Raw genomic sequence first — 23,841 nt, forward strand, 5'->3', positions numbered from 1 at the left:
AATAATTAATAATAATTTAAAGGGGGCATAAACGGATCTTCCTTTGTAAAATATATGATATTTTAATTAATTAAGTATTTTTTTTTTAACTAATATCAAATTATATCTCATTGTCAAATTAAGACAAACTCTTATCATAACCTTGACTCTTGAAGTTAAATTTAGGCACACATAATTGATCTATATATGCTAAAAAACATAAATTATATGTTCCACATCTAAGTTTATTTAAGTTGGAGGTGATTATTTCATTAAAATAAAACTCTCATAATTTGACAAGTATCATATATACAGTTTGTTAAAGAAAATGTTTTAGCTAAAATTTGTAACAGTTGCAGCTCATGAGGTATAAAATAAATTTATTTTTGGAAAACATATTTTATACTTTTTGACATGTAAGGTTAATTTAACATCTAACATGTTACCTTATTTGTGATAGAAATAATAAAACATAATCTAAATAAAGTTTAATATGTGCCATAGATAATTTGTTATATGGATAGTAGACCTGTGGTTGTGCCTTATTATTAATATTATTATTATTATTATTATTATTAGTGTTGTTGTTGACTCTTGACTCTCCAAGTGTTCAAAAGACGGAAGCTGTTTATTTTTATACCCATATTTTTGTCCTATTCACATGGATGGAAGGATCTTTATTTTTTTTTCAAATATCTTTTAATATATATATTTTTTAATTTCAGGAAAATTTGGTAGAGTAATAAATATTGAGTGACAAATAAATTTAAGAACAATCCTCCTAAAAAAGATAAAAAAACTACTTAAAGCTTGAGTCTTGTTTGTCTAGTAATCATTTTAAAAGAATTATTTAATAGAATTGATTAAAAAAGTAGGAATATTTTAAGAAGAGTAAATATTTTTTTATTATATTCTGACCTCACGGCTGACGAAGATCTTGAGTATCTATTTTATTTATTTTTATTAGATCATTATATTCGAAAAACAAAAACATCTATAAAATAATAATTTTAAATTAATTTACATTAAAATGAAGTAAATAATTATTTTTATAACATAATATTTATAAAATCTCTTATAAGAAACAGATTAATAAATAATAATTGTGATATTGTAAGAAAATACCTAAAATATCTCTTTTTTTGTTGTTAAAATATCTCAAACTTTCAGTTTGAAGTTTCAACTATTATTATAATATAATTAAATAAGATCCTTTATTAATGACGTTCACTTAAACTCATTATTAATAATATTTTATCCTTGAGAGTTGAGATTAACAAGTTAAATAAAAAATTGAGTTAGTAAAATAGAATTAATTAATAGTGAGTAATCGAACGGTCTGAAATTGTTGTTCATCATTATCATCATGATCATGATGGATTGTTGCGATCTAAATCATGCGTTGACTTGCAATCGAACGGTGAATATGGGGGGATGTAGAGTAAAGTGAGTATACTGCGAGACAGAGAATAAGTTACTCTTTGCTCGAATCATCGGCGAAGAAGTAGACATCAGACAGACAGACGAGGGCGGGTGGTTATTGAGGTCTTTCTCCTTCATATATTTTTGTTTATCCTCAAATCCCATTTCTTTCCTTATTCTCCACACGATCCTCACCACTCTCATCTCTCAAGCCGAGCAAAGATATTCATATATTTTATGTACGGGGAGGAGGGATTCTTGAAAAGACCTTTAATTTGATCGAATTTGGTGTTACTGATCAAACCATGTCTGTTCAGTCACTTCCTCAACTTCTCTATTCTAATGGAAAGTCAACGAATCCCACCTCTGTTCTCGCGTCTAAACAGGGTGTTTTATTCGGAGATTTCGTGGGTCTTTGCTGTAAGTCCAAGTGGACTCGCCGGAGGATCGGAGCTTCGTCGTGTCGACGTATCGGAAGCTATTCTTCCAGGAACTGGTCTTCTGTTAGGTCTATTCTAGATTTGAAACGCGTAGGAAATGCCTCTGTACAAAAAGCTGATTCAGTGCGTAAGGTGTGGTTTGGTTTTCAATTTCTCCGATTCAACTGAGACCAACTTTATATCATGAATCGGTTATTCTCTATTTTGTAGCTGGGTTTTTACTTTTTAGTTCACTGGTATTAGATTAATCATTTTCTTGTAAAATATTCATAATAAAAGAAAAGTATATGCAGTCTTGATGGAAGTGTCATGGTGCTTCTATTATGATTGCAGTTTTAAACAGAGTTGAATTTGTTTAAAACTAAAGACGAAATTGGAGTATTTTTTAGGGTTTTATTTTGGATATCCATACTAGTGTCTTCAATTGGGTGTTTTTTTTGGGAAGTTATCAGCTTGCATGGCATATAATTGGCATAGGCCAACTCATTTCACTGTAGGAATTTCTCATGAGCTTGAACTGTTTGAAGCTGACCATCTTGCATGTTCCGATGTTCCTTAACTTCCCAGGTTGCACATATTGATGATATACTAGCTGAAAGGGGAGCTTGTGGAGTTGGTTTTATAGCCCATTTGGAAAATAAACCATCACATGAAATTGTTAAAGATGCTCTTACTGCTCTCGGTTGCATGGAACATCGTGGAGGTTGTGGAGCAGATAATGATTCTGGTGATGGTTCAGGAGTCATGACATCAATCCCTTGGGATCTCTTCAACAATTGGGCAGATAAGCAAGGGCTCGCTTCCTTTGATAAAGTACACACTGGTGTGGGAATGGTTTTCCTTCCAAATGATGAGAACCTATTGAAGGAAGCTAAATCAGGTAGGCATTTTGAACAGTTATGTGTTATGAAAATTTTAAAACTAATTTTTGATTTAAGATGCAAAATTTTATAATCTAGAGGCAACTTAGTGGTAACTTATCAGAATTACGTGGAAACAACAGTTTTACTGATTCCGAATCACCAATTTATTTTGATAAACAAATACAAGAACATTTGACTAGTTATGTGGTTGACTGGGTAATTTAATTTTGATACACCAAGATAACACGGGCCCATTTGGAAACACTTATAATTTTGTTTATGTATGTTGATTCAAATAAGAAACAACCAATACTTTTTTTTAATTTGTCTCTTACTAAGTTTCATCCACACACATTTCGGATCCAGATGTTACCAAATGGGGCATGGCGTGTGCGAATCCATCTAGATTTACATGCTACACTAGTCTATTTTTCCATATCAAATAACCAAGGTGTAAAGAGACAATGATACGGGTTCTTTTGTAGTTTTTGTTGGATTATGCTTTTACTTTGTGAACTTTCCTATCCTTAAAGTTAGGTATTGCTAGCGGCCTGCTGAAATACTCAGTTTGTGATACTGATAAATAATTTATTCTGTTTGATAATCTCAGGATTTTAAAATGTTTCGACAACAGATTGCTGAATTTAGGTACCGTGGCATTAGTCTTAGGCAATGTTCGATAATAAAACTATCATTTAATTAAAAATTTAATTGCTTATTTGATAACATTATTATTTAGATTCAACTCAAATTAAGATAGAATACCCGATTTAATTCGGTAAGCTAACTCGGTAATATGGTAAGATGTAAAATACCACTTTGACCCATAAAAATGAATCAAATTACGTCACTATAAGGGGTAAAAAGACTTTTAAGTACTTTCTCAACATTAATTTCACATTTATGAAGTCAATCTACATATCAAATACTTAAAATTGGATATTTTCAGTTGGTTTATTCAACATTTATTTTTCATACGCTTAACTAATTCGGCACTTAAAATTCAATATTCAACACTTAATTTTCAGTTTTATCAAACACACCTTTTGTACCCTACATATTTTCATATCCCTGAACCTAATGATTTTTGAGTTAATTAATTGGGCCACCACTCAACCTTCTGTAAGAGTTTATGATTTCTCCTGGCGAATTATCTTCCATGGCTCTGTTTAATTAGAACTATGAAAGGATGATGCATTATTCTTTGTGACTTTTGGTTTGGTAGTCTATTTACTAGGCTGTTAATGTTGTTTAAGTTATTTGTTGGTCCTAAATCTGAATGATACACAACTCTTGCAGTTATTATCAATATATTTTCTCAAGAGGGTCTTGAAGTGCTTGGATGGAGGCCAGTTCCTGTAGATGCTTCTATAGTTGGTTATTATGCAAGAGAAACAATGCCAAACATACAGCAGGTTTTTGTTAAAGTTGTCAAGGAAGAAAGTGTTGATGACATTGAAAGGGAATTGTACATATGCAGAAAGTTAATTGAAAGAGCAGCCACTTCTGAAGCTTGGGGAAATGAGGTCTATTTTTGTTCTTTGTCAAATCAGACCATCGTCTATAAGGGAATGCTTCGATCAGAAGTTCTCGGGAAATTTTACACTGATCTACAAAGTAACCTTTATACATCTCCTTTTGCTATTTACCATCGGAGGTATAGCACCAATACTAGTCCCAGGTGGCCTCTTGCTCAACCGATGAGGTTTCTTGGCCACAATGGGGAGATCAATACTATACAGGTCAGCTTCTTACACATTTTATCTGACCTGAGGCACCTTGATCATTTTGATTGTAAATAGTTGTAGTCATGTCAATCAAATAATAGGGGAACTTGAACTGGATGCAATCTCGAGAGGCCTCACTAGAATCTCCTGTTTGGCATGGCCGTGAAAGTGAAATCCGTCCTTTTGGAAACTCCAAAGCATCAGACTCTGCAAACCTTGACAGTGCAGCTGAGGTACTGTTTACAACTTATTATTGCATATATTTCTTTGAAATGTTCTGCTTTTGAAGAAATGGACTAAATTTTTCCAAGCATTTTATATGAAAATGACTTAAATTATATACATGTTTCAACAATCTGTACATACTCCCTCAATTTATGAAATGCATTTTTTATTGCCTCATTCATGTTTTTTTTTTGTGTTCAGTTATTAATAAGAAGTGGCCGTAACCCAGAGGAAGCATTGATGATTCTTGTACCAGAGGGTTACAAGAATCACCCAACTTTGGCCATAAAGTATCCCGAGGTAACAACTTTCTTGAAGCACATGTTATGGTTGCAATCCTAAAAGTAAATGCAATTACACATTGTTTTTGAGTTCATCTTTTGCCGTGATACATGACTGTCTTCTGTTATTTCTTGCCTCCCGCATCATCAGTTTTAAGCTGGGCTTTCTGTGACAGAGGAAAATCATCTTTCATTAGTTTTATCAAGGACATATACCGGGTCTAGTTTTATGCACAATCTATTTATTGGACTGTTTGTTCTGTGCAATCTCTTTTGGCAGCTATTTACCTAACCAATATTTCAAGGAGACAAGGACCATTTTCGTATTTGTTTGATTATTGGTCACAAACTACTAAATAATCTCGAAGCTGTCATCCATTTTTTCGCTCCCTATTTAAATTATTTAAAGATAAAATTGCCCTAGAAGTGAATGTGCTGTGATTTCCACATTTACCCTTCCAATGGGATATATCCCAGTATAATGTTTTTGTGTTGTACTTAAAAGTGTTCTTGTCCGAAAATTAGAATTATGTTGATTTACACTGTACAAATTGATAAACTCCAGATCTTGTACTAAATGTTGAGCGCAGAAGGTATTTTCTTCTATATCTGAAGTGATATCTCGACTTTGTTTTTACCATTCTCCAATATTAATTATTATCTTATCAACTACCTTGATTTAATACTCATGATCAATCCTCAATGTCTCTCTCAGGTTGTTGATTTTTATGACTATTACAAGGGTCAGATGGAAGCATGGGATGGTCCTGCATTACTTTTATTCAGGTATGGGTTCTAATTCCAATTAATATCAGTTACTTTTATTAAGTGTAAGTTTTGGCAAGTTTTTTGCCCACAAATTGTTCATATTTGTGTCATCCTTCTCCCTTGGCATCACTGTTACCTTCTAAAGGTTATTTAAAATTTCCAATTCATGTTAATATTTTGCGTTTGTGTGAATTGTTTAAGGTTGTATGTATAGAGTTCAAGTAAGTTTTGAACGCGTGACCTAAATCATTAAACAACTCATCCATGAGGCCATGCTGAACTGGCTATAATTTTTAATTATATACAGACAATACTTAAACAACACTCACATTTATCCATTGCCTTGTTACAGTGATGGTAAAACTGTTGGGGCATGTCTAGATCGGAATGGACTTCGCCCTGCTAGATATTGGCGAACTAGCGATAATATTGTTTATGTTGCTTCTGAGGTAAGTTTCATCTCCTTTATCAACATTTATTTTGTGAAATTGTTTAACTGTCATATGATTATAAATGGTCCTGGGATTAGCTGAGAAGGTGGAATGCCATGAAACCTGACATTAATCATTTGTGCTAGTTCTTGCGTAATCATTGGTTCTGGGAGTTAGATATAACTTTGAAACCACAATTGGTTAATATAATGAGAACAAGCATTTCTTAATTACTAAACTTCATGGTATTAGAACTTAATCTTTGACATCTTTGTCCATTAGTTCAATGGAACAGGTTCATAATGAGCCAAGCCATGCCCAGTCTTATGAGGGTGATGTTAAAACTGAGTGTTAATTCATATAGTAATGGTTCCAATATTTGCAACCCATGAACGCACCTTGCGTTTTCTTCTTTTTAATATAAAAAAGCTGAATCTTTTTAAAAATTAATTTTCATGTGCTCATAAAATTTGTTTCTTTTCATTACTTAATAAAAGGCTATCATTTTCTCGAAAAAAAGGATCCTAAAGAGTATCCGTATTTTTTTACCCTCACCTTATGAGATAGTTTTTGGGGTTGAGGAAGCCCAGTTGTACCCACATCTCTAAGGAGTAGAATAAATTGTTTTTGGCACCTAATTTCAAAATAGTCACTCAATTCCATGGAAATAATAATAAGATGCTCAATTTGAGGATGTTTCATGATTTTTTTGCATATTGAAAGCAATGCATGGTGCCTGAACATTGTTTTATCTAGATTGATTCTTGTATATTCTTGTTGACAATGATAAGATTTGAACCTTGATCTCTCAATAAAGTCACTAACTAATAGAAGTAGACCAATAGGTGTACATGCTATTATAGTACTTGCTCTATCTAGTACTTATGGTCATGTGTTCGAGTCTTCACACCCGGATAATTTACAAAAAAAGTACTTGCTCTATCTAGTTTATTCATGTTTCATGTGTTCATTCCAGACATGCTTTTGAGATTGTTAAATATGATTTGTTATAATCTTGGAGTACTGATATATGTTGTGTAATAAATTCAGGTTGGTGTTTTGCCAATGGATGAGTCAAAGGTGATAATGAAAGGCCGTCTTGGTCCAGGAATGATGATAGCGGTGGATCTGCTAAGTGGTCAGGTTTGTTCATTAGTTTGTTTTTTTGGCCGCAACAGTTTTAAGTTATATAAAATTCTCTCCAGGTTAGTTGCAGTAAAATGGAAAACATATGTCAATAACAACATACTCATACAAAAGAGAAAATGAAGACTATGATAAACATTAAAAGAGAAAATGTCTGACCTAATCAAGACTTGGAGGAATGTGTATCAGCATGTTTTGTTTCAAAACTTCAAATATGTGATTTGATGGTCATGGCTATAGGAATTCCAGAGTTTTTGGTGGCATGAAGGACAAAAATTAAAGACCGTTGGGTGCCATGAGTACAGAGTACTTGTGTGCATGAACTTATTTTCGAAAAACCCAGAAATAGTTTGCAAATGCAACCAAAACCCCCAAAAGAAAGGGCCTTTATCTGTTCAAAGAGACCCAAGTTCTTCCAAAACTTCAAAGCCTGTTAGAATGAGAGTAATTTGACCCTGGTAAAACAATAATGGAGGGGGAGACTAACCCTGTACCAATATGCGATTAAAACACTAACGAAAAGAGGAAAAAAGCACCAGAAGGTTAAATAATAAGTGGTTTAACAAGCATCAGAAGAGCCACTTACGCCTTGAACCCACTTATACACATTATTTTGAAGCCGTGAGTTGAGGATGGTTTATTTTGGCAATCTTGTCAGCTCTAATGTAATATCCAGATTTTGCATCATAGGATGGACATTATTAACACTATCCTTAGTAACAAAACAGTTTATCCAGATTTTGCATCATAGGACTTGTCTGTTTTTAGAGGTATTTTATATTTCAGTTATTAAAAAAAAAAAAAAAATATCCCAGTTCCCCCGGACACAGTCCATGTACATGATTCGTTTAAAGGCCAATCATATTTTTTTAGTCTTATTTGGTGGCCGAATTATCATCAAACAATGGAAAGTTTATGGCTTCACTATCGCAAAAACTCAAGGGTCGTCCATTTGCAACTTCATCACCCACTATGACAATCAAGTGGACGTCACTCAAAAGACCTTCCACGATGCCACTTTACGAGAATCTCGACATCGACACTAGTTTTCGGCGATGATCCTCAAAGCCATTATGTTTTAGTTGTATCAAGATCTTATGTGGCTTCTCGTTTAGGCTGAAATTTACTAGTTTGAGGGGGAGTGTGGAAATAGTCAAACCAGTAGTTAGTGTGTTAGTGAGATCCTATATGCAATAGTCGTAACTACGAAGATAGCAGTGATAACTAACCACCAATTTTAGTTTATAAATGTACCCTCTTCATATATTATACAACAAGTAAAAAGAGGTTTTTAATCCCTCATCAAACGTATGTGTACACATTAAATCCCTCTAAAAAACTAACAATATGTGATGTACGTGTACACACTAAATACAGGTTTATGAGAATACAGACGTTAAGAAGAAGGTTGCTTTGTCAAATCCGTATGGGAAATGGCTAGAAGAGAACATGCGGTCACTTAAACCAGGGAAGTTCCTCTCCGCAACAGTTCTGGACAATGAAGCAATATTGAGAAGGCAACAGTAAGTGCGTTTTCTCCCTTTATTCAAAAGTGATTTAAAAAAATATATTAAGGGATTATATCCATCTAAATAAAAATCACTAAAATTATAATATTACCAAAATACTTGGAACTTTTATTTTTCACAGCTACAACATATTGCATAAAGTACCCTTAACTAAAGTTATGTGGTGGTGATGGGTAAGGTATTTACCAAAACAGAAAAACCTTTAATGTAATTTATTCAGTTACAGTAAGTTCGGTTGCTACATCAGCCTATTCTTCTATCCTCGAACTCATCTAAGAAGAAGAAAGAGTAATAGCTCTGCAAGTGCTTCCATTGGCTATTCCTGTTAGATAATTCAGAACTTCTTGTACAGCTATTTGTTTTCATTCTAAATTCTTATTTTCACTTATGAAGGGGCTCCAATCAGTTAATACTTTTCCAACTGGAAAAAAATTAACTTCTTTTCAACTATGGACAGGGCATATGGCTACTCCAGTGAGGATGTCCAAATGGTTATTGAATCTATGGCTTCTCAGGGAAAGGAACCTACATTTTGCATGGGAGATGACATTCCGTTAGCAGTGTTGTCTCAGAGACCTCACATGCTTTATGACTATTTCAAGCAGCGATTTGCTCAGGTTGCTTGCAATTTCTAAAATTGAACTTAATCACACATGCTTTATTACTCACGGTTATTTCTTATCCAGTTTATCTTGAAATGGTTCATGAATATAATGTTATTATCTTGAATTTTGTTAATCAACATTTAAGGAAAATGTACAAATTGGAATGATTTTTTTCTTCGGACTTATTGGGTAGTGGATTTTCATATTAATCATATCTACTCTAGTTGACTGTCTGAAAAGAAATTTCCTTGGATCGTTGTTATTATACTCTTGAAGGGTAGCTATCCTCAAGTGGCTATTGGACTAATTCTTCTTCTATTGTTTCTCACTATGAGTTTTTATTTTGTCTTCCTCCCCTCTAACTTTGTTTGCATGTTTCTTCAGGTTACAAATCCAGCTATTGATCCTCTTAGAGAAGGTCTAGTAATGTCTCTTGAAGTGAATATAGGAAAGCGTAGAAACATTTTGGAAGTTGGCCCTGAGAATGCTTCACAGGTTTATTGAGATTTGATCTCTTCCCCTAGCATGCCATAATATTATTAGCAGATCCTATAAAGTATGCGCAATCATATTAGTATTGCTCAGGGTCCCTCTAATTTTTTACATTGCCAACTCATTTTCCAGGTCACTTTGTCAAGTCCTGTACTGAATGAGAGTGAACTAGATTTGTTGCTCAAAGATCCTATCCTGAAACCTCAAGTCCTAAAAACATTCTTCAGTATTAGAAATGGGGTTGAAGGTTCACTGGAGAAGGCACTGAATAAGCTCTGTGATGCCGCTGATGATGCTGTCAGAAATGGTTCTCAGTTGCTTGTAATTTCTGACAGGTCTGATGATTTGGTGAGTGTGCCCCCATATTGTCTTATAAATAAAAACAGGGTCAGATTAAACCACTCAATTGGAGATTGAGCAATAAAATAAATCTTACAGGATTATTGTTTTTTACTTGAGAAAAAAACTTGCGGTATAATGTATACTGTTATACTAAATTTTCTAAGTCTGAGGCTTTTATTCTTTTTGCATTTGTTTGATGTCATTGGAGCTGGATTCTCTAGTTATTTTTGGTCGCACTCCGAAGGAGTTGCGGAACCCAGCGTTCTCAAATCCAATGAGCTTCAATATTGTAGTTGTTTTTGGTTATAGTTTTGGTGCCTTTTTGCTATCTGCTGGGCACAATCCATTTAGTTGTGTCTTTGATTATTGATCTTACACTTTCCACTCTAACCTTCGATCTCCTCTCCTCTTTTTTTAGGAGGCAACACGTCCTGCAATTCCGATACTTCTAGCTGTTGGTGCTGTTCATCAACATTTGATTCAAAATGGCCTGCGAATGTCGGCTTCCATCGTAGCAGATACCGCTCAGTGCTTTAGTACACATCAGTTTGCTTGTTTGATTGGTTATGGTGCAAGGTTATTTTCTCTCTCGATGTTACTGCTTAAGTAGTATTTTTTTCATTGTAATGATCTTCATATATTGTCGTTGTTTTTCACATGGACCAAGATGTGGACCTATACCTTTTTTTTCTCATATTGAAAATGCATAGTTCCAATAGTGGTGGACAAAATCTAGTTAGCATTAAGTAGCGGGTCCATACTGTAAAATGAGGAACTTGGATCTCTAATGAGCCTAAAATACAGACTCGACATACCAATATATGTGAAAATTTCTTGTAGCAACATCCCTGTGTCCTAAGGACTCTGATCAGGTGCTCTTTGGAGATCTCATTCAGTGTACTAGTGGCATGCTGTTACTAAAGAATGACGAAATAAGATATAGTTGCATAGGCATTAATAATTTCTTAGGAGGCATATGTCCTTCTGTCTGAGGCATACTTTTTGTTGATTCTATTTTTTTTAGCAACCTGCTCTCAGCAGAAGATTTTATGCAATCTGTTACAACTATTTAGTATTCTCTTTGTTTATAAGAAGAATGTGGAAGGGGTGCACCCTATCATCAGTCAATAACACACTTTATCACTGCCTTGGAATTTATCAGTGCTGTCTGCCCCTACCTGGCATTGGAGACTAGCCGGCAGTGGCGTTTGAGTACCAAAACTGTGAACCTGATGCGTAATGGCAAGATGCCAACTGTTACAATCGAGCAGGCTCAAAAGAATTACTGCAAGGTTAGTCAGGAATTGAATGTGTCCAACATGTTAACATTTATTGCTGATTTTAGCGTTCGGAATTGTTTCTTTGTGAATGGTTTACAACTTCTAGTTGCAGTGTCTGGATCTGCATAAACCTTTCTTAAATGCAATGAGCGTTGGTTTGGTGTTAAACTTTTATTTTTCTTTTCTGTTTTGGTATACAAAGAATGTGATGAATAAAGACAATAGGTTGCTGGTTAACAAGCTGATCTTAAACATTGTTATTTGTTTCAAAACTACCTGGGTTTCATGATTTTTTGTGTTTATTGGTTAACAAGTAAATTAGCACAATATCAAGTCTACCTTATCCCTTTCTTGTCTTGTTACTTTTAAAATGGTACCTACTTCATTTTTACTCTTCCATGCAAGGTAAACCAGTTTACGCCGCGTTAGAAAATGACCTGCGCCTACTGTCATCATCAAATGATTCAAGAATAGTTTGAGTTTGGTCGAAGTTAATATTATGTGATTCAGAATCCAAAATTTAAATTTATTATGACATTTTATTTTCTCCCTTTGGCCTATATAGTATGAGGGTCTTACATGTTCATGTTTGTATAGATTTGGATTACTGTGGCTCAAACAGTTAAGTGGTTGAATAATAGAAGATTCATCAAAGCAAAGTCCATATGATGGAAGGCTATTCCTGAAACTGCCAATGACTTAATTGATTTTAATTGTATAATTTTTTCATTACCTGATCAACATTTATCTATTGACCCTTACTACTGTTGTGTGTAATTGCTTTCATAAACAAGACTGTTATTGGTTCTTTTCTTTGGTAGATGAACTATCTGTTTTATGATATTCCAGGCAGTTAAATCTGGTTTAATGAAAATTCTTTCCAAAATGGGCATCTCCCTGCTATCAAGGTAATGGTTCTACATATGCACAGTTCTATTCACTGTCCTTTCCCTGAGAACTAGTTAATAATATTTTCTTTTGGTGGGAAAATTATTTGACAAGTGTATTGGATTCAGTTACTGTGGTGCACAGATATTTGAAATCTATGGTTTAGGTCAAGATGTTGTTGATGTGGCGTTTTGTGGGAGTAGATCAAGCATTGGTGGGCTAACCCTTGATGAGGTAAGATGTTTGTCCAAGGGACATCTTGAATGCATTTAATGTTTGTTTAATTAACAGTTCTAATAAGCAGATCCCATCATTTTGTTCCTATTTGTTCAATATATGTGGCTCTAACTTTTACGTTTCATTATTGACTTTGCCTTCTGCAGCTGGCTAGAGAAACTTTATCTTTCTGGGTAAAGGCTTTCTCAGAAGATACTGCTAAAAGACTTGAAAATTTTGGTTTTATTCAATTTAGACCAGGAGGTAAGAATGTTCTCCTTCATTTTGATAGTTGCCCTATTTCATTCTCTCCACTCTTGATAGATGATAATATGTGAGAAGTTATTTAGAAAATGTTATTATTGTATTTATTACATTGAAATTTTGTCCAAACACAATTTCTTGCTTATCTGAAAATCTCTCTTTTCGACGACATTTATACGCCTTTGTCCAATCTTGCATAGTAGTGATGGGAGTTGCAATTCAACTTCTCTTCTGCAGTTTGCATACTGGAACTGTGAATTCATTCTGTTAGTTACATATTAGTTGTTCCCATATTTTAAGGATAAGTCAAAATTTTATATCATATAAGGCATGAACACGAAATGTGTTCACAAGTCAATGATGAGGGAAAGAGCGAAGAAAAGGAAAAAATAAAAACAGAAAAGAAAGCTACAAATTAAATTCCTAATAAGTCGAAGAAATCCCATCTTTTGCATGTCATTGCTTTCTTGATTGAAGCAAAAGATTGGAGAAAAAATCTCTTGATCTTATGGAAACAATATTAGCTGTTATGATGTTATCCCATCCTTGAGCTCTATTTTATCTATCAGTATCATTAACTTTAACAATTACCCAGTGCTTAGTTTTTCTTTCCTTAAGGTATACTAATGTTATGTTATCACTTTAAAAGGAGAGTATCATGGCAACAACCCAGAGATGTCAAAACTACTTCATAAAGCTGTTCGGCAAAAGAGTGAGAGTGCTTATTCGGTATACCAACAGCACTTGGCTAATAGGCCTGTAAATGTATGTTTCTTTACTGTTTCCTGGTCTTAAATTTACTGACATATCCATGTCCGGAGTCCAAATAAATATTTATATGATATTATTGATATTTTCTTTGCAGGTTATACGTGACCTTCTTGAGTTTAAAAGTGAGCGGGCCCCAATTCCAGTTGGAAAGGTTGAACCTGCCTCATCTATTGTTCAACGATTCTGCACTGGTGGGATGTCACTTGGAGCCATTTCCAGGGAGACTCATGAAGCCATTGCCATTGCAATGAATAGATTAGGTGGAAAATCTAACTCGGGGGAAGGTGGTGAGGTAATTGTAGAAAACTAAAGAGTTTTTATTATTGAGAATCCTGATTACATAGTGGAGGTTATTTATTTATAGAAAAGTACCTTTAACATAACATAATAATCAAATATTATATTCTCATATTAATATTATATTATAAGATTTTAATATAGTCTCATAATATAATATATTTCAACAATAGTATATGCAAGAATGTATCCTCTACTTTGTCTCAACCACTATCCCAATTGATATGTAATAATGACGAAAAGTATAAGGAAGACGAAGGAGGAAATTGGAAATATCGTGAATTTCTTGTTTATTTTGTTGGATTCATTCTTGTCATGAAACATGAACTGAAATAATGAAGATGATTTTTTATAGGATCCAATCCGCTGGAAGCCTCTTACGGATGTTGAAGATGGCTACTCTCCAACATTACCTCATCTGAAAGGTCTTCAAAATGGGGATACTGCTACAAGTGCCATTAAGCAGGTAAAATATATATTATTTTTTCCAATTACCTTTACATGTATTGAACACTGATGTTTGTGAATCTAACATTAGCCTTATACACTAATTGAAATGATAACCAAGATATTTAAGGTTCAGTTTTCATTGCTTTTCAGGTTGCTTCAGGACGTTTTGGTGTCACCCCTACATTTTTGGTAAATGCTGATCAGTTGGAGATAAAAGTTGCTCAAGGAGCAAAGCCCGGGGAAGGGGGGCAACTCCCGGGAAAAAAAGTTAGTGCATATATTGCAAGATTACGAAATTCCAAGCCAGGAGTTCCACTCATATCTCCACCTCCACACCATGATATCTACTCAATTGAGGATCTTGCCCAGTTGATATATGACCTTCATCAGGTGTCAATTTATTTATCTTGTGACTACTTAATCTTACAACTCGAAATGGAAAGAGCTTATGTTTCTGTTACATGTATAACAGTAATTCACTTTTGAATCTTGAGAGCAGGTTAATCCTAAAGCAAAGGTTTCTGTAAAGCTAGTAGCAGAAGCTGGGATTGGGACTGTTGCATCGGGAGTCGCAAAGGGAAATGCTGATATCATACAGGTATATTTAATTATCGTCTTCTTTATCCTTCCATACATCTGATGTTATTTGACAATTCAGTCATCAGTGGAGTTGTATTCAGCTACATATATGTAAAACTAACCAAACTTTAAATTTCAAGGCTACATGTTTTTAGAATATATTTTCAAGCATCCTTTTCCTTTTCGAAGCCCAGAAATTCCAAAATCAAATATGATCCAATTGTTCAATTTGAGGGAGAAATTTGGTAATGCCTCTGATGAATAGTAGAATGACACATTGAATTTATTGTCTATGAGCTACATCATCATAATTGTCATGTCTGAAATTCTAAACCTTGGGCCCTGTTTGTTGAAGGGTTATTTAGTAGAATATTTAGAGAGAGGAAATTGTAGAGTATTTTATTACTATTGTCATTACATAGGAGGTCTAGTGTTTAAATAATAAACATTACATTTACAAGAAAGGAAATCAATTAAACAATAAAATCATTTAGTTGATTTGACAATCAACGGCCAATTAACAAATCAATTAATCTAATTGATTGATTTGCTATTGACTTTCTCAACCTTCCATTCCCGGTCAATTAGCAACTCAATTAGTCTATTGATTGATTTGCTATTAATTCTACACTCCCCCTCAAGTTGGGTAGTAGATATTGAACGTGCCCAACTTGCCACATAGTTCCTCAAAATTCGGTTTGGGAAGAGCTTTGGTGAGTATGTCAGCCACCTGATTGCGAGATGTAACGTAGAGAGGTGCAATAGAGCCTTTATTTACATTTTCTGAAATAAAGTGACGATCAATTTCAATGTGTTTGGTCCTATCATGGTGAACCGGATTTTTTGCAATACTGATTGCAGCTTGATTGTCACACATCATTTGAATAGGTCCATCTGGAGGCAATCCTAACTCTTCAAGGATGCGGCGTATCCAAATTCCTTCACAAATTCCGAGTGCAAGAGAACGATACTCAGCTTCGGCACTACTCCGAGCGACAACAGATTGTTTCTTACTTCTCCATGTGACGAGGTTGCCCCAAACAAATGAACAATATCCAGAGGTGGATTTTCTGTCGTTAATGTCCCCGGCCCAATCGGCATCGGTGAACACACGAATTGACTTGTCGTCGTTACGTGTGAATAGAAGTCCTTTTCCTGGAGAACCTTTTAGGTACCTTAGAATTCTGAAAATTGCGTTCATATGATCTTCGGAAGGGCGATTCATGAATTGGCTAACAACGCTCACTGCGAAGCAAATGTCGGGACGAGTGTGAGATAAGTACAGGAGTCGCCCCACGAGTCGCTGGTATCTACCTTTATCGGTTGGAGTATCGTCGTTGTTATTTCCAAGTTTGTGGACCGAGTCCATAGGGGTGTCGGCAGGCTTACATCCAAGCATACCGGTTTCCATTAAAAGGTCTATGGTGTATTTCCTTTGTGTTAAGGAGATCCCCTTCTTTGATCGGGCAAGTTCCATTCCTAGGAAAAATTTGAGGGGTCCGAGATCTTTGGTGTCAAATCGGCTATCTATGAACTCTTTCAAATTTTGAATCTCTTTTTCATCGTCCCCGGTTATTATTATGTCATCAACGTAAACAATGAGGATTGTGATCTTTTTATTCGGAGCAATCTTGACAAACATAGTGTGGTCGGCTTGACATTGAGAGAAGCCATTCTCGATGATGGAGATTGAGAATTTTTCGAACCATGCTCTTGGTGATTGTTTGAGACCATATAGAGATTTATGGAGGCGACACACTTCGTTAGGTGAAGCACTAATACCAGGAGACACTTTCATGTAAACTTCTTCTTCAAGGTCTCCATTTAGGAATGCGTTTTTTACGTCGAGTTGGTGTAGTTCCCAATCTTTGTTAGCCGCTAAGGATAGAAGTATTCGAATGGTGTTGAGTTTTGCAACAGGCGCAAATGTTTCGAAATAATCTATCCCATATGATTGGGAAAATACTTTGGCAACTAGACGAGCTTTGTACCTTTCAATCGATCCGTCTGAGTTATGTTTTGTCTTGAAAATCCATTTACATCCGATGGATTTCTTTCCCTTTGGAAGTTCACAGAGGGACCATGTATGATTTTTTATAAGTGCATCAATTTCTTCATTAACGGCACGTTTCCATTCTGGTTGTTCGAAGGCTTCATGAATGGATGTAGGTATTTTCACGTTGTCGTAGTCGGCAATGCTGGCCCGATATGGCTCCGATAGACATTTGTATGAAACAAATTTTGAGATCGGGTGATTTGTGCATGATCTAACACCTTTCCTGAGAGCAATGGGTAAGTCAATAGTAAAATTATCATGATTAACTGTCGTACCTGAAATTTCTGTTGGACTCAGACCCGAGGAGGATTCATGGACTGGTGCAAGTTGTGTTTTTCGTCGAACGTAGACTTTTAGCTCTTTTTCCGAAAGAGGTGGATGTGAGGTTGGTGAAGAAGTGGTTGTGGGTTCGGGTGCAACTTCGAGAGGTGGATGTGAGGTTGGCGAAGAAGTGGTTGAGGGTTCGGATGTGACTTCAATTGGAGATGATATTTCAGGTATTGTTTCGGGTGTAGGTATAAATGTATTAGTGATAGTGTCTTCGAAAGGACCATCATGTTGAGGATTGTTGAGATTCTCCCCCTCAACATGGTGGTAGAAGGGTTGATCTTCAAAAAATGAGACATCCATAGAGTAGAAAGTCTTTTTGGAGCGAGGACAATAGCATTTGTACCCTTTCTGATTTGGTGAGTATCCTAAAAAGATGCATTTCGTGGCTCGAGGGTCGAGTTTGTCGCGATTGTGGTTATGAATGTGGACAAAGGAGGTGCATCCAAAAATCTTTGCGGGAGTGTTTTTGGATGCGATTTTAGAATCGGGAAAGATTTTTAAGAGAGTTTCAATTGGACTTTGGAATTGGAGAATGCGTGATGGCATACGGTTGATAAGGTAGGCAGCGGTGGATATGGCATCGCCCCAATATATTTTGGGAGCATTTGAGTCGACTAGAAGGGATCGAGTTACCTCGAGCAAATGACGATTTTTTTTTTCGGCGACTCCATTTTGTTGGGGAGTATCAACACAAGAGCTTAAATGGATGATGCCTTTTGATTTTAAGAAGTCGCCGAGATTGGAAGAGAAGAATTCGCGTCCGTTATCGGTTTTGAAAGCTTGGATTGTGGCTTTGAATTGATTATGGATTAAGACGAAGAAGTCTTTGAAGATTTGACAAACTTCAGATTTTTCCTTCATGAGAAAAAGCCAAGTGAGACGAGTGTGGTCATCGATAAAAGTCACGAACCATCGTTTACCATTTAAAGAGTTAGTGCGAGAGGGTCCCCACACATCGCTGTGAATTAATGAAAATGGTTTAGAAGGTTTGTATGCAATGTATGGATAAGAAGATCGAGTGTGTTTTGCAAATTGACAACTTTCACAACGAAAAGAACTAGCGACTTCATTAGTAAATAATTTTGGAAAAAGTTTTGCCAAATATAAAAAACTAGGATGTCCTAGTCTACGATGCTACAACATTATCTTGGCACGTTTATTTGAAAGGGAAGTTGAATAACATGAAACATTTTTCGTAGATAGACTAGGTTGCAGAATGTAGAGCCCTGAACACAACTTAGCATTGCCAATCGTCCTCCCCGATTCCGTATCCTGAAATTCACAGCCATTCGGATAGAATTTAGTAAGACATTTTAAATCATGACAAATTTTTCTAATTGACAATAGATTGCACTCAAGATTTGGAACATATAGAACATTTTTTAAACAAATGGTAGGCGTTATAAAAGCCGATCCAATTCCTATAACTCTTGCGGACGCGCCGTTAGCCACGCGAACGGTGGGCAAATGATTTTGAGTATAAAAATCATGTAGTAGAGATCGGTTCCCTGTCATATGCTCTGAAGCCCCTGAATCAACAATCCAATATTTAGAGTTAGAGGTACCTAAGTGGGCGTTATACACTTTGGGATAGTCAGAGTTGATTCTGCAGAATGCATTTGCGGCAGCAGAACTGTTATCGTTGTTTCCAGAGTGCAGCAACCCGGGATTAGCGACGAGGAGTTGACGAAGAGCGGACATGACAAGGCCGTTATTGGTGTCCCATGCTTCATAGGTGGGATCACCGGATTTGGGAGCGACGGTGGCTCCGGTCAGAAATGATAGTTTTCCTCTACCTCGAATGTTCATTTTGACGGAGCTTGCCCATTCGAGGTAGTTGTCGCCGTTAAATCTAAAAACGGAGATAGGAGAATAATCCACAGAAGGGATGGTGGATGAGGAAGAATTTTGGCCAGCCATGATAAGAGATAGCCGATCGAAAAAAAATGAAACTTTTAAGAGAGCTTAGGCAAGCTCTGATACCAAGTAGAATATTTAGAGAGAGGAAATTGTAGAGTATTTTATTACTATTGTCATTACATAGGAGGTCTAGTGTTTAAATAATAAACATTACATTTACAAGAAAGGAAATCAATTAAACAATAAAATCATTTAGTTGATTTGACAATCAACGGCCAATTAACAAATCAATTAATCTAATTGATTGATTTGCTATTGACTTTCTCAACCTTCCATTCCCGGTCAATTAGCAACTCAATTAGTCTATTGATTGATTTGCTATTAATTCTACAGGATTTAATCCAAATAACTCTTTATTCCATCATCAATCACTTTATCTATCAAATCATCAACCAATATACTAAATTACACTTTATTTTTTATAACATTTTAAATATTAAATACAAAGGATATTTTAGTCCTATAACCCCAAATAATCCATTTTTCATCAAACAAGATTTTCCCCAAAATTAGGTTTATTTACAAAATATATACATCAAACAAGCTCTTGAAAGAAGACTCATATAACTCAGTGGTAGAGCATTACCCGGACTATTTAAAGAAAAAATGAAAAAAGAACATGCTCTTGATCATTTGCCTCATTTTTTAGTAAGCAGCCTTCTAGATGCATTTTCTGGATAAGTTTTTCTTACCATCATTTCTGAGAGCTTCTGTGCAGATATCCGGACATGACGGGGGAACAGGAGCCAGCCCTATCAGCTCTATAAAGCATGCTGGTGGTCCCTGGGAACTTGGTCTCACGGAGACACACCAGGTATGTTTTCCTCCACCACTTATTACAGTATATTCTAGACGACTCTTGACGTGAAAAATTGATCTTGTCAACTCTTAAAATGACTTTCACAGACACTCATTGAAAATGGACTCAGGGAAAGAGTCCTCCTTAGGGTAGACGGTGGTTTCAAAAGTGGGTTTGATGTCCTGATGGCTGCTGCAATGGGTGCTGATGAGTATGGGTTTGGTTCGGTTGCAATGATTGCCACCGGATGTGTCATGGCTCGTATTTGCCACACAAATAATTGTCCAGTTGGTGTTGCCAGTCAGGTATGACAGTGAACACTATTTCATTTCATTAAAAAATTTGGGTTCTTTTCTTGACAATTTTCCTTATTAACTGAAATACACTGCAGAGAGAAGAATTACGAGCTCGCTTCCCTGGTGTCCCCGGCGACCTTGTCAACTACTTTTTATATGTGGCTGAAGAGGTACTTAGTTGCCTATTTAATTCCTAGTATTATTTAGTTTGATCTGTGTGTGAGGTTCCATGGAATATTCTGAAATAGTTTGCTTTCAAGTTTGGTCTCTTTTGTCATTAACTATGCTTCATTCTCTTCTTACTTTACTTGTGATTGATTGATTACTATTAGGTAAGGGGCATATTGGCACAACTGGGATATGAGAAGCTGGATGATGTAATTGGAAGAACAAATCTGCTTAAACCTAGAGATATATCTCTAGTGAAGACCCAACATCTTGATCTCAACTATATACTCTCAGTATGTTTTTCATTTCATTGCTGTATTATCTATATACAGTTGGTTATCAAAACAATTGTCGTAAAATTTTACTCATGCAAAATGTTTGTTCCCTTTGATTATGTTGTAGAATGTTGGTTTTCCAAAATGGAGCAGCACTGAAATCAGGAAACAAGAGGTCCACAGTAATGGTCCTGTACTCGATGATGTTATACTTGCAGATCCAGAGGTAAAGTTATTTCATGGCCATTAACAATAAAGTTGAACTAATTATATTACAGGATCTTGTAAACTTATTTTATTTTATTTTGTTTTGTTTTTCTAAATGACTAGGTATATTTGTGTGTGTAATGCTGTTTTACCAAATTTTCTTGCTTTAAAGTTCATTGTCTAAATATTAGTTAATTTCCCATGTAGATACTAGAAGCAATTGCGAACGAGAAAGTGGTTAATAAAAGTGCACGAATATACAATGTGGATCGTGCTGTTTGTGGACGCATAGCAGGTGTTATTGCGAAAAAATATGGCGACACTGGTTTTGCTGGGCAGTTGAACATCACGTATGCTCTCATATTTATTCTATTTATACCTGTAGCTTATGACTTTTTCTTGATGAAGTCTCTGAAGTATAATTGCAACCCGCACATTCTACAGATTTACTGGGAGCGCTGGGCAGTCATTTGCTTGTTTCCTCACTCCTGGAATGAATATTCGCCTAATAGGAGAATCTAATGACTATGTGGGAAAGGTAATGAATCTAGTGAATCATCATCTGTGGTATAGTCTGTTCCATGTCACGCATAAATGGGAACATAAAAAAATGACATCTATAATGAAAGAGATCCAATCCTAAAAGGTTCTGTGATTTCTTAAATTGCATCATACTATAAAAGTATGCACAAAGGGAATATTTAGAAACACAATTACGTTTCCATTGGAAAATTGGTAAAGCTAAAACTGAAAATGAATTTATTTTTTCTTTTCGTTTGGTATAAGATTTTTTCTAGATCATGATCCATTTTACAGTGTGATTTATGTTTCTTCATTTGCTATACAAATTATTTTATAGATCATTATCCAAATTATAGTGTAATTTTTTGCTTAATTTGGTATTAAGAGTTTTTTTCAACGATGATCAAATTATTTTCGAGATCATTATAATTTTTTGCAAACATAACAAACGTAGATTTATCGTGGATCATGATCAACAATATAAAGTTGATAACAAAACAACCCGAGATCTTCTCTTCTTTGACATCATTGCTTGATTGCCAGGGTATGGCTGGAGGTGAGTTAGTGGTAGTTCCACCTGAGAATCCGGGTTTCTTGCCTGAGGATGCGACCATAGTAGGGAATACATGCTTATATGGAGCAACGGGCGGTCAAGTCTTTGTTAGAGGAAAAGCTGGAGAGCGTTTTGCTGTGAGAAATTCTCTTGCTGAAGCTGTTGTGGAAGGCACAGGAGATCATTGCTGCGAGTACATGACTGGAGGCTGTGTGGTTGTGTTGGGAAAGTGAGTTCTACTTAATGTCAAATTTGATCAGAATATTGGCGGAAGCTGAAGTCTTCAATTCTTTCTCGTTTTTCCATTTCACAGAGTGGGCAGAAACGTAGCTGCTGGTATGACTGGAGGCTTAGCATACATTCTAGACGAAGATGATACATTTGTTCCCAAGGTCTGCTGATATAATTACACTTCAGTACTCTCTTCCTCACATCACACAAAAAAGGAGTTATTTTGCTTTATGTATATTATTCCAGAGGCTGATAATGACTGATATATTGTTGGCAGGTAAATGGGGAGATTGTGAAGATCCAGAGAGTGGTAGCTCCAGCAGGTCAGGGGCAGCTAAAGAGCCTCATCGAGGCCCATGTTGTAAGTGCACCAAACAAACCACATGGTCATTAGTTCATACTTGCACAATCGTTTTGTGTTTTGTTTGTTTGGTGGTGCTTCATTTGATTTATCACCAAATTTCTGATCATAGTATGACACATTTCATGTTGTTGCCATTGTGCTATATGCCTAAGGCCTTGTTTGATCTAGGGTTATTTGATGTAGATTATGAATAATCAGTTTATTTAAATAAAAAAAACATTAGGGTGTATTTATACAATGAATAGTTTTTTTAAAAAACAAAAGATCTTTTGTTGATGATTTGAATTATGTGATTGGTATGTAGATTGTTGATTGGATAGGGGGTTATTTGAAAATAATCTCAAATAACCCACATCAAACAAGGCCCTAAATGAATGATTTTCTTCTTTGTTGAAGGAAAAAACTGGGAGCACCAAAGGCTCGGCTATCTTGAAGGAATGGGACAGATACTTGCCTCTCTTTTGGCAGTTGGTTCCACCAAGTGAGGAAGACACCCCAGAGGCTAGTGCAGAGTTCGATAAAACAGTTTCTGGTAAGGTCACATTTCAATCCGCTTAGAATGGCGGCACAAACCATATGAAGCTTTTAGGGTTCCTTGAGATCTTGTCCTCATGTGGTTGCTTCGACCGTAGTAGTATCATGGGATATTGAAAACAAGGAATGTTATTATTGTCGTATGTTGGGATCTTCTTGATGTTTTAGCCAAAGCTGAAGAGGAGGAAAGTCCTGACCAATATTGGAAAATTGTAGAACATTGCTAGAACAGTCTGGGAAGTTTTGTCAATCTGACGTTGGCTTCCTTTGCCATCTAGCAACTTGTACAGTGATTAGGGAAAGAAATGTTGAGTAAAGTCTGTACTCACCATATTCTTGGTTCAATTAAAGATTCCATGAAATTGTTTGTTAAATGATCTCTTTTTTCTTTGGGATATGCCAACTTCTTGGTACAATTTAAGCATATCCAGTTTGGAAACTACAAAAATAATTGTTCTAAGCTGTTTGGTTGGAATGCTCTTGTTAACTTGCCCCATTTACACTTTGTGACAACAATTCCTACTATAGCATGACAGACAGTTAGGAGAAGAATTTCAAACTGGTTCTTTTATACGTAAGAGTTCGTAAAAT

General features: G+C 35.5%; 1 protein-coding gene across 1 annotated transcript; it reads left to right on the top strand.

Annotated features, from left to right (window-relative positions):
- Positions 1-1,569: 1,569 nt before the first annotated feature.
- LOC124926776 (ferredoxin-dependent glutamate synthase 1, chloroplastic/mitochondrial-like) lies at positions 1,570-23,624 on the top strand. The gene is made up of 33 exons (XM_047467072.1): positions 1,570-1,973; positions 2,409-2,721; positions 4,004-4,446; positions 4,533-4,664; positions 4,858-4,956; positions 5,653-5,723; positions 6,058-6,154; positions 7,187-7,279; positions 8,660-8,805; positions 9,269-9,428; positions 9,801-9,911; positions 10,041-10,256; positions 10,669-10,826; positions 11,413-11,542; positions 12,380-12,438; positions 12,547-12,652; positions 12,802-12,898; positions 13,548-13,663; positions 13,764-13,961; positions 14,322-14,432; positions 14,567-14,806; positions 14,916-15,014; positions 20,020-20,115; positions 20,208-20,405; positions 20,492-20,566; positions 20,729-20,857; positions 20,967-21,065; positions 21,254-21,396; positions 21,491-21,584; positions 22,112-22,350; positions 22,435-22,513; positions 22,630-22,713; positions 23,113-23,624. The coding sequence occupies exons 1-33, from the start codon at positions 1,707-1,709 to the stop codon at positions 23,272-23,274; spliced, it is 4,860 nt and encodes a 1,619-aa protein (XP_047323028.1). The 5' UTR covers positions 1,570-1,706; the 3' UTR covers positions 23,275-23,624.
- The last annotated feature ends 217 nt before the right edge of the window (positions 23,625-23,841 follow it).

This window comes from Impatiens glandulifera, chromosome 2, assembly GCF_907164915.1.
Source record: "Impatiens glandulifera chromosome 2, dImpGla2.1, whole genome shotgun sequence".
Lineage (NCBI taxonomy): Eukaryota > Viridiplantae > Streptophyta > Magnoliopsida > Ericales > Balsaminaceae > Impatiens > Impatiens glandulifera.

Excerpts from the sequence above, each read along its gene's own strand:
- LOC124926776 (XM_047467072.1), top strand. The coding sequence starts at position 1,707 with ATGTCTGTTCAGTCACTTCCTCAACTTCTCTATTCTAATGGAAAGTCA. Across the intron at positions 12,653-12,801 it reads GTGGGCTAACCCTTGATGAG|CTGGCTAGAGAAACTTTATC; the intron begins GTAAGATGTTTG and ends TGCCTTCTGCAG. Across the intron at positions 20,567-20,728 it reads TTTTATATGTGGCTGAAGAG|GTAAGGGGCATATTGGCACA; the intron begins GTACTTAGTTGC and ends GATTACTATTAG.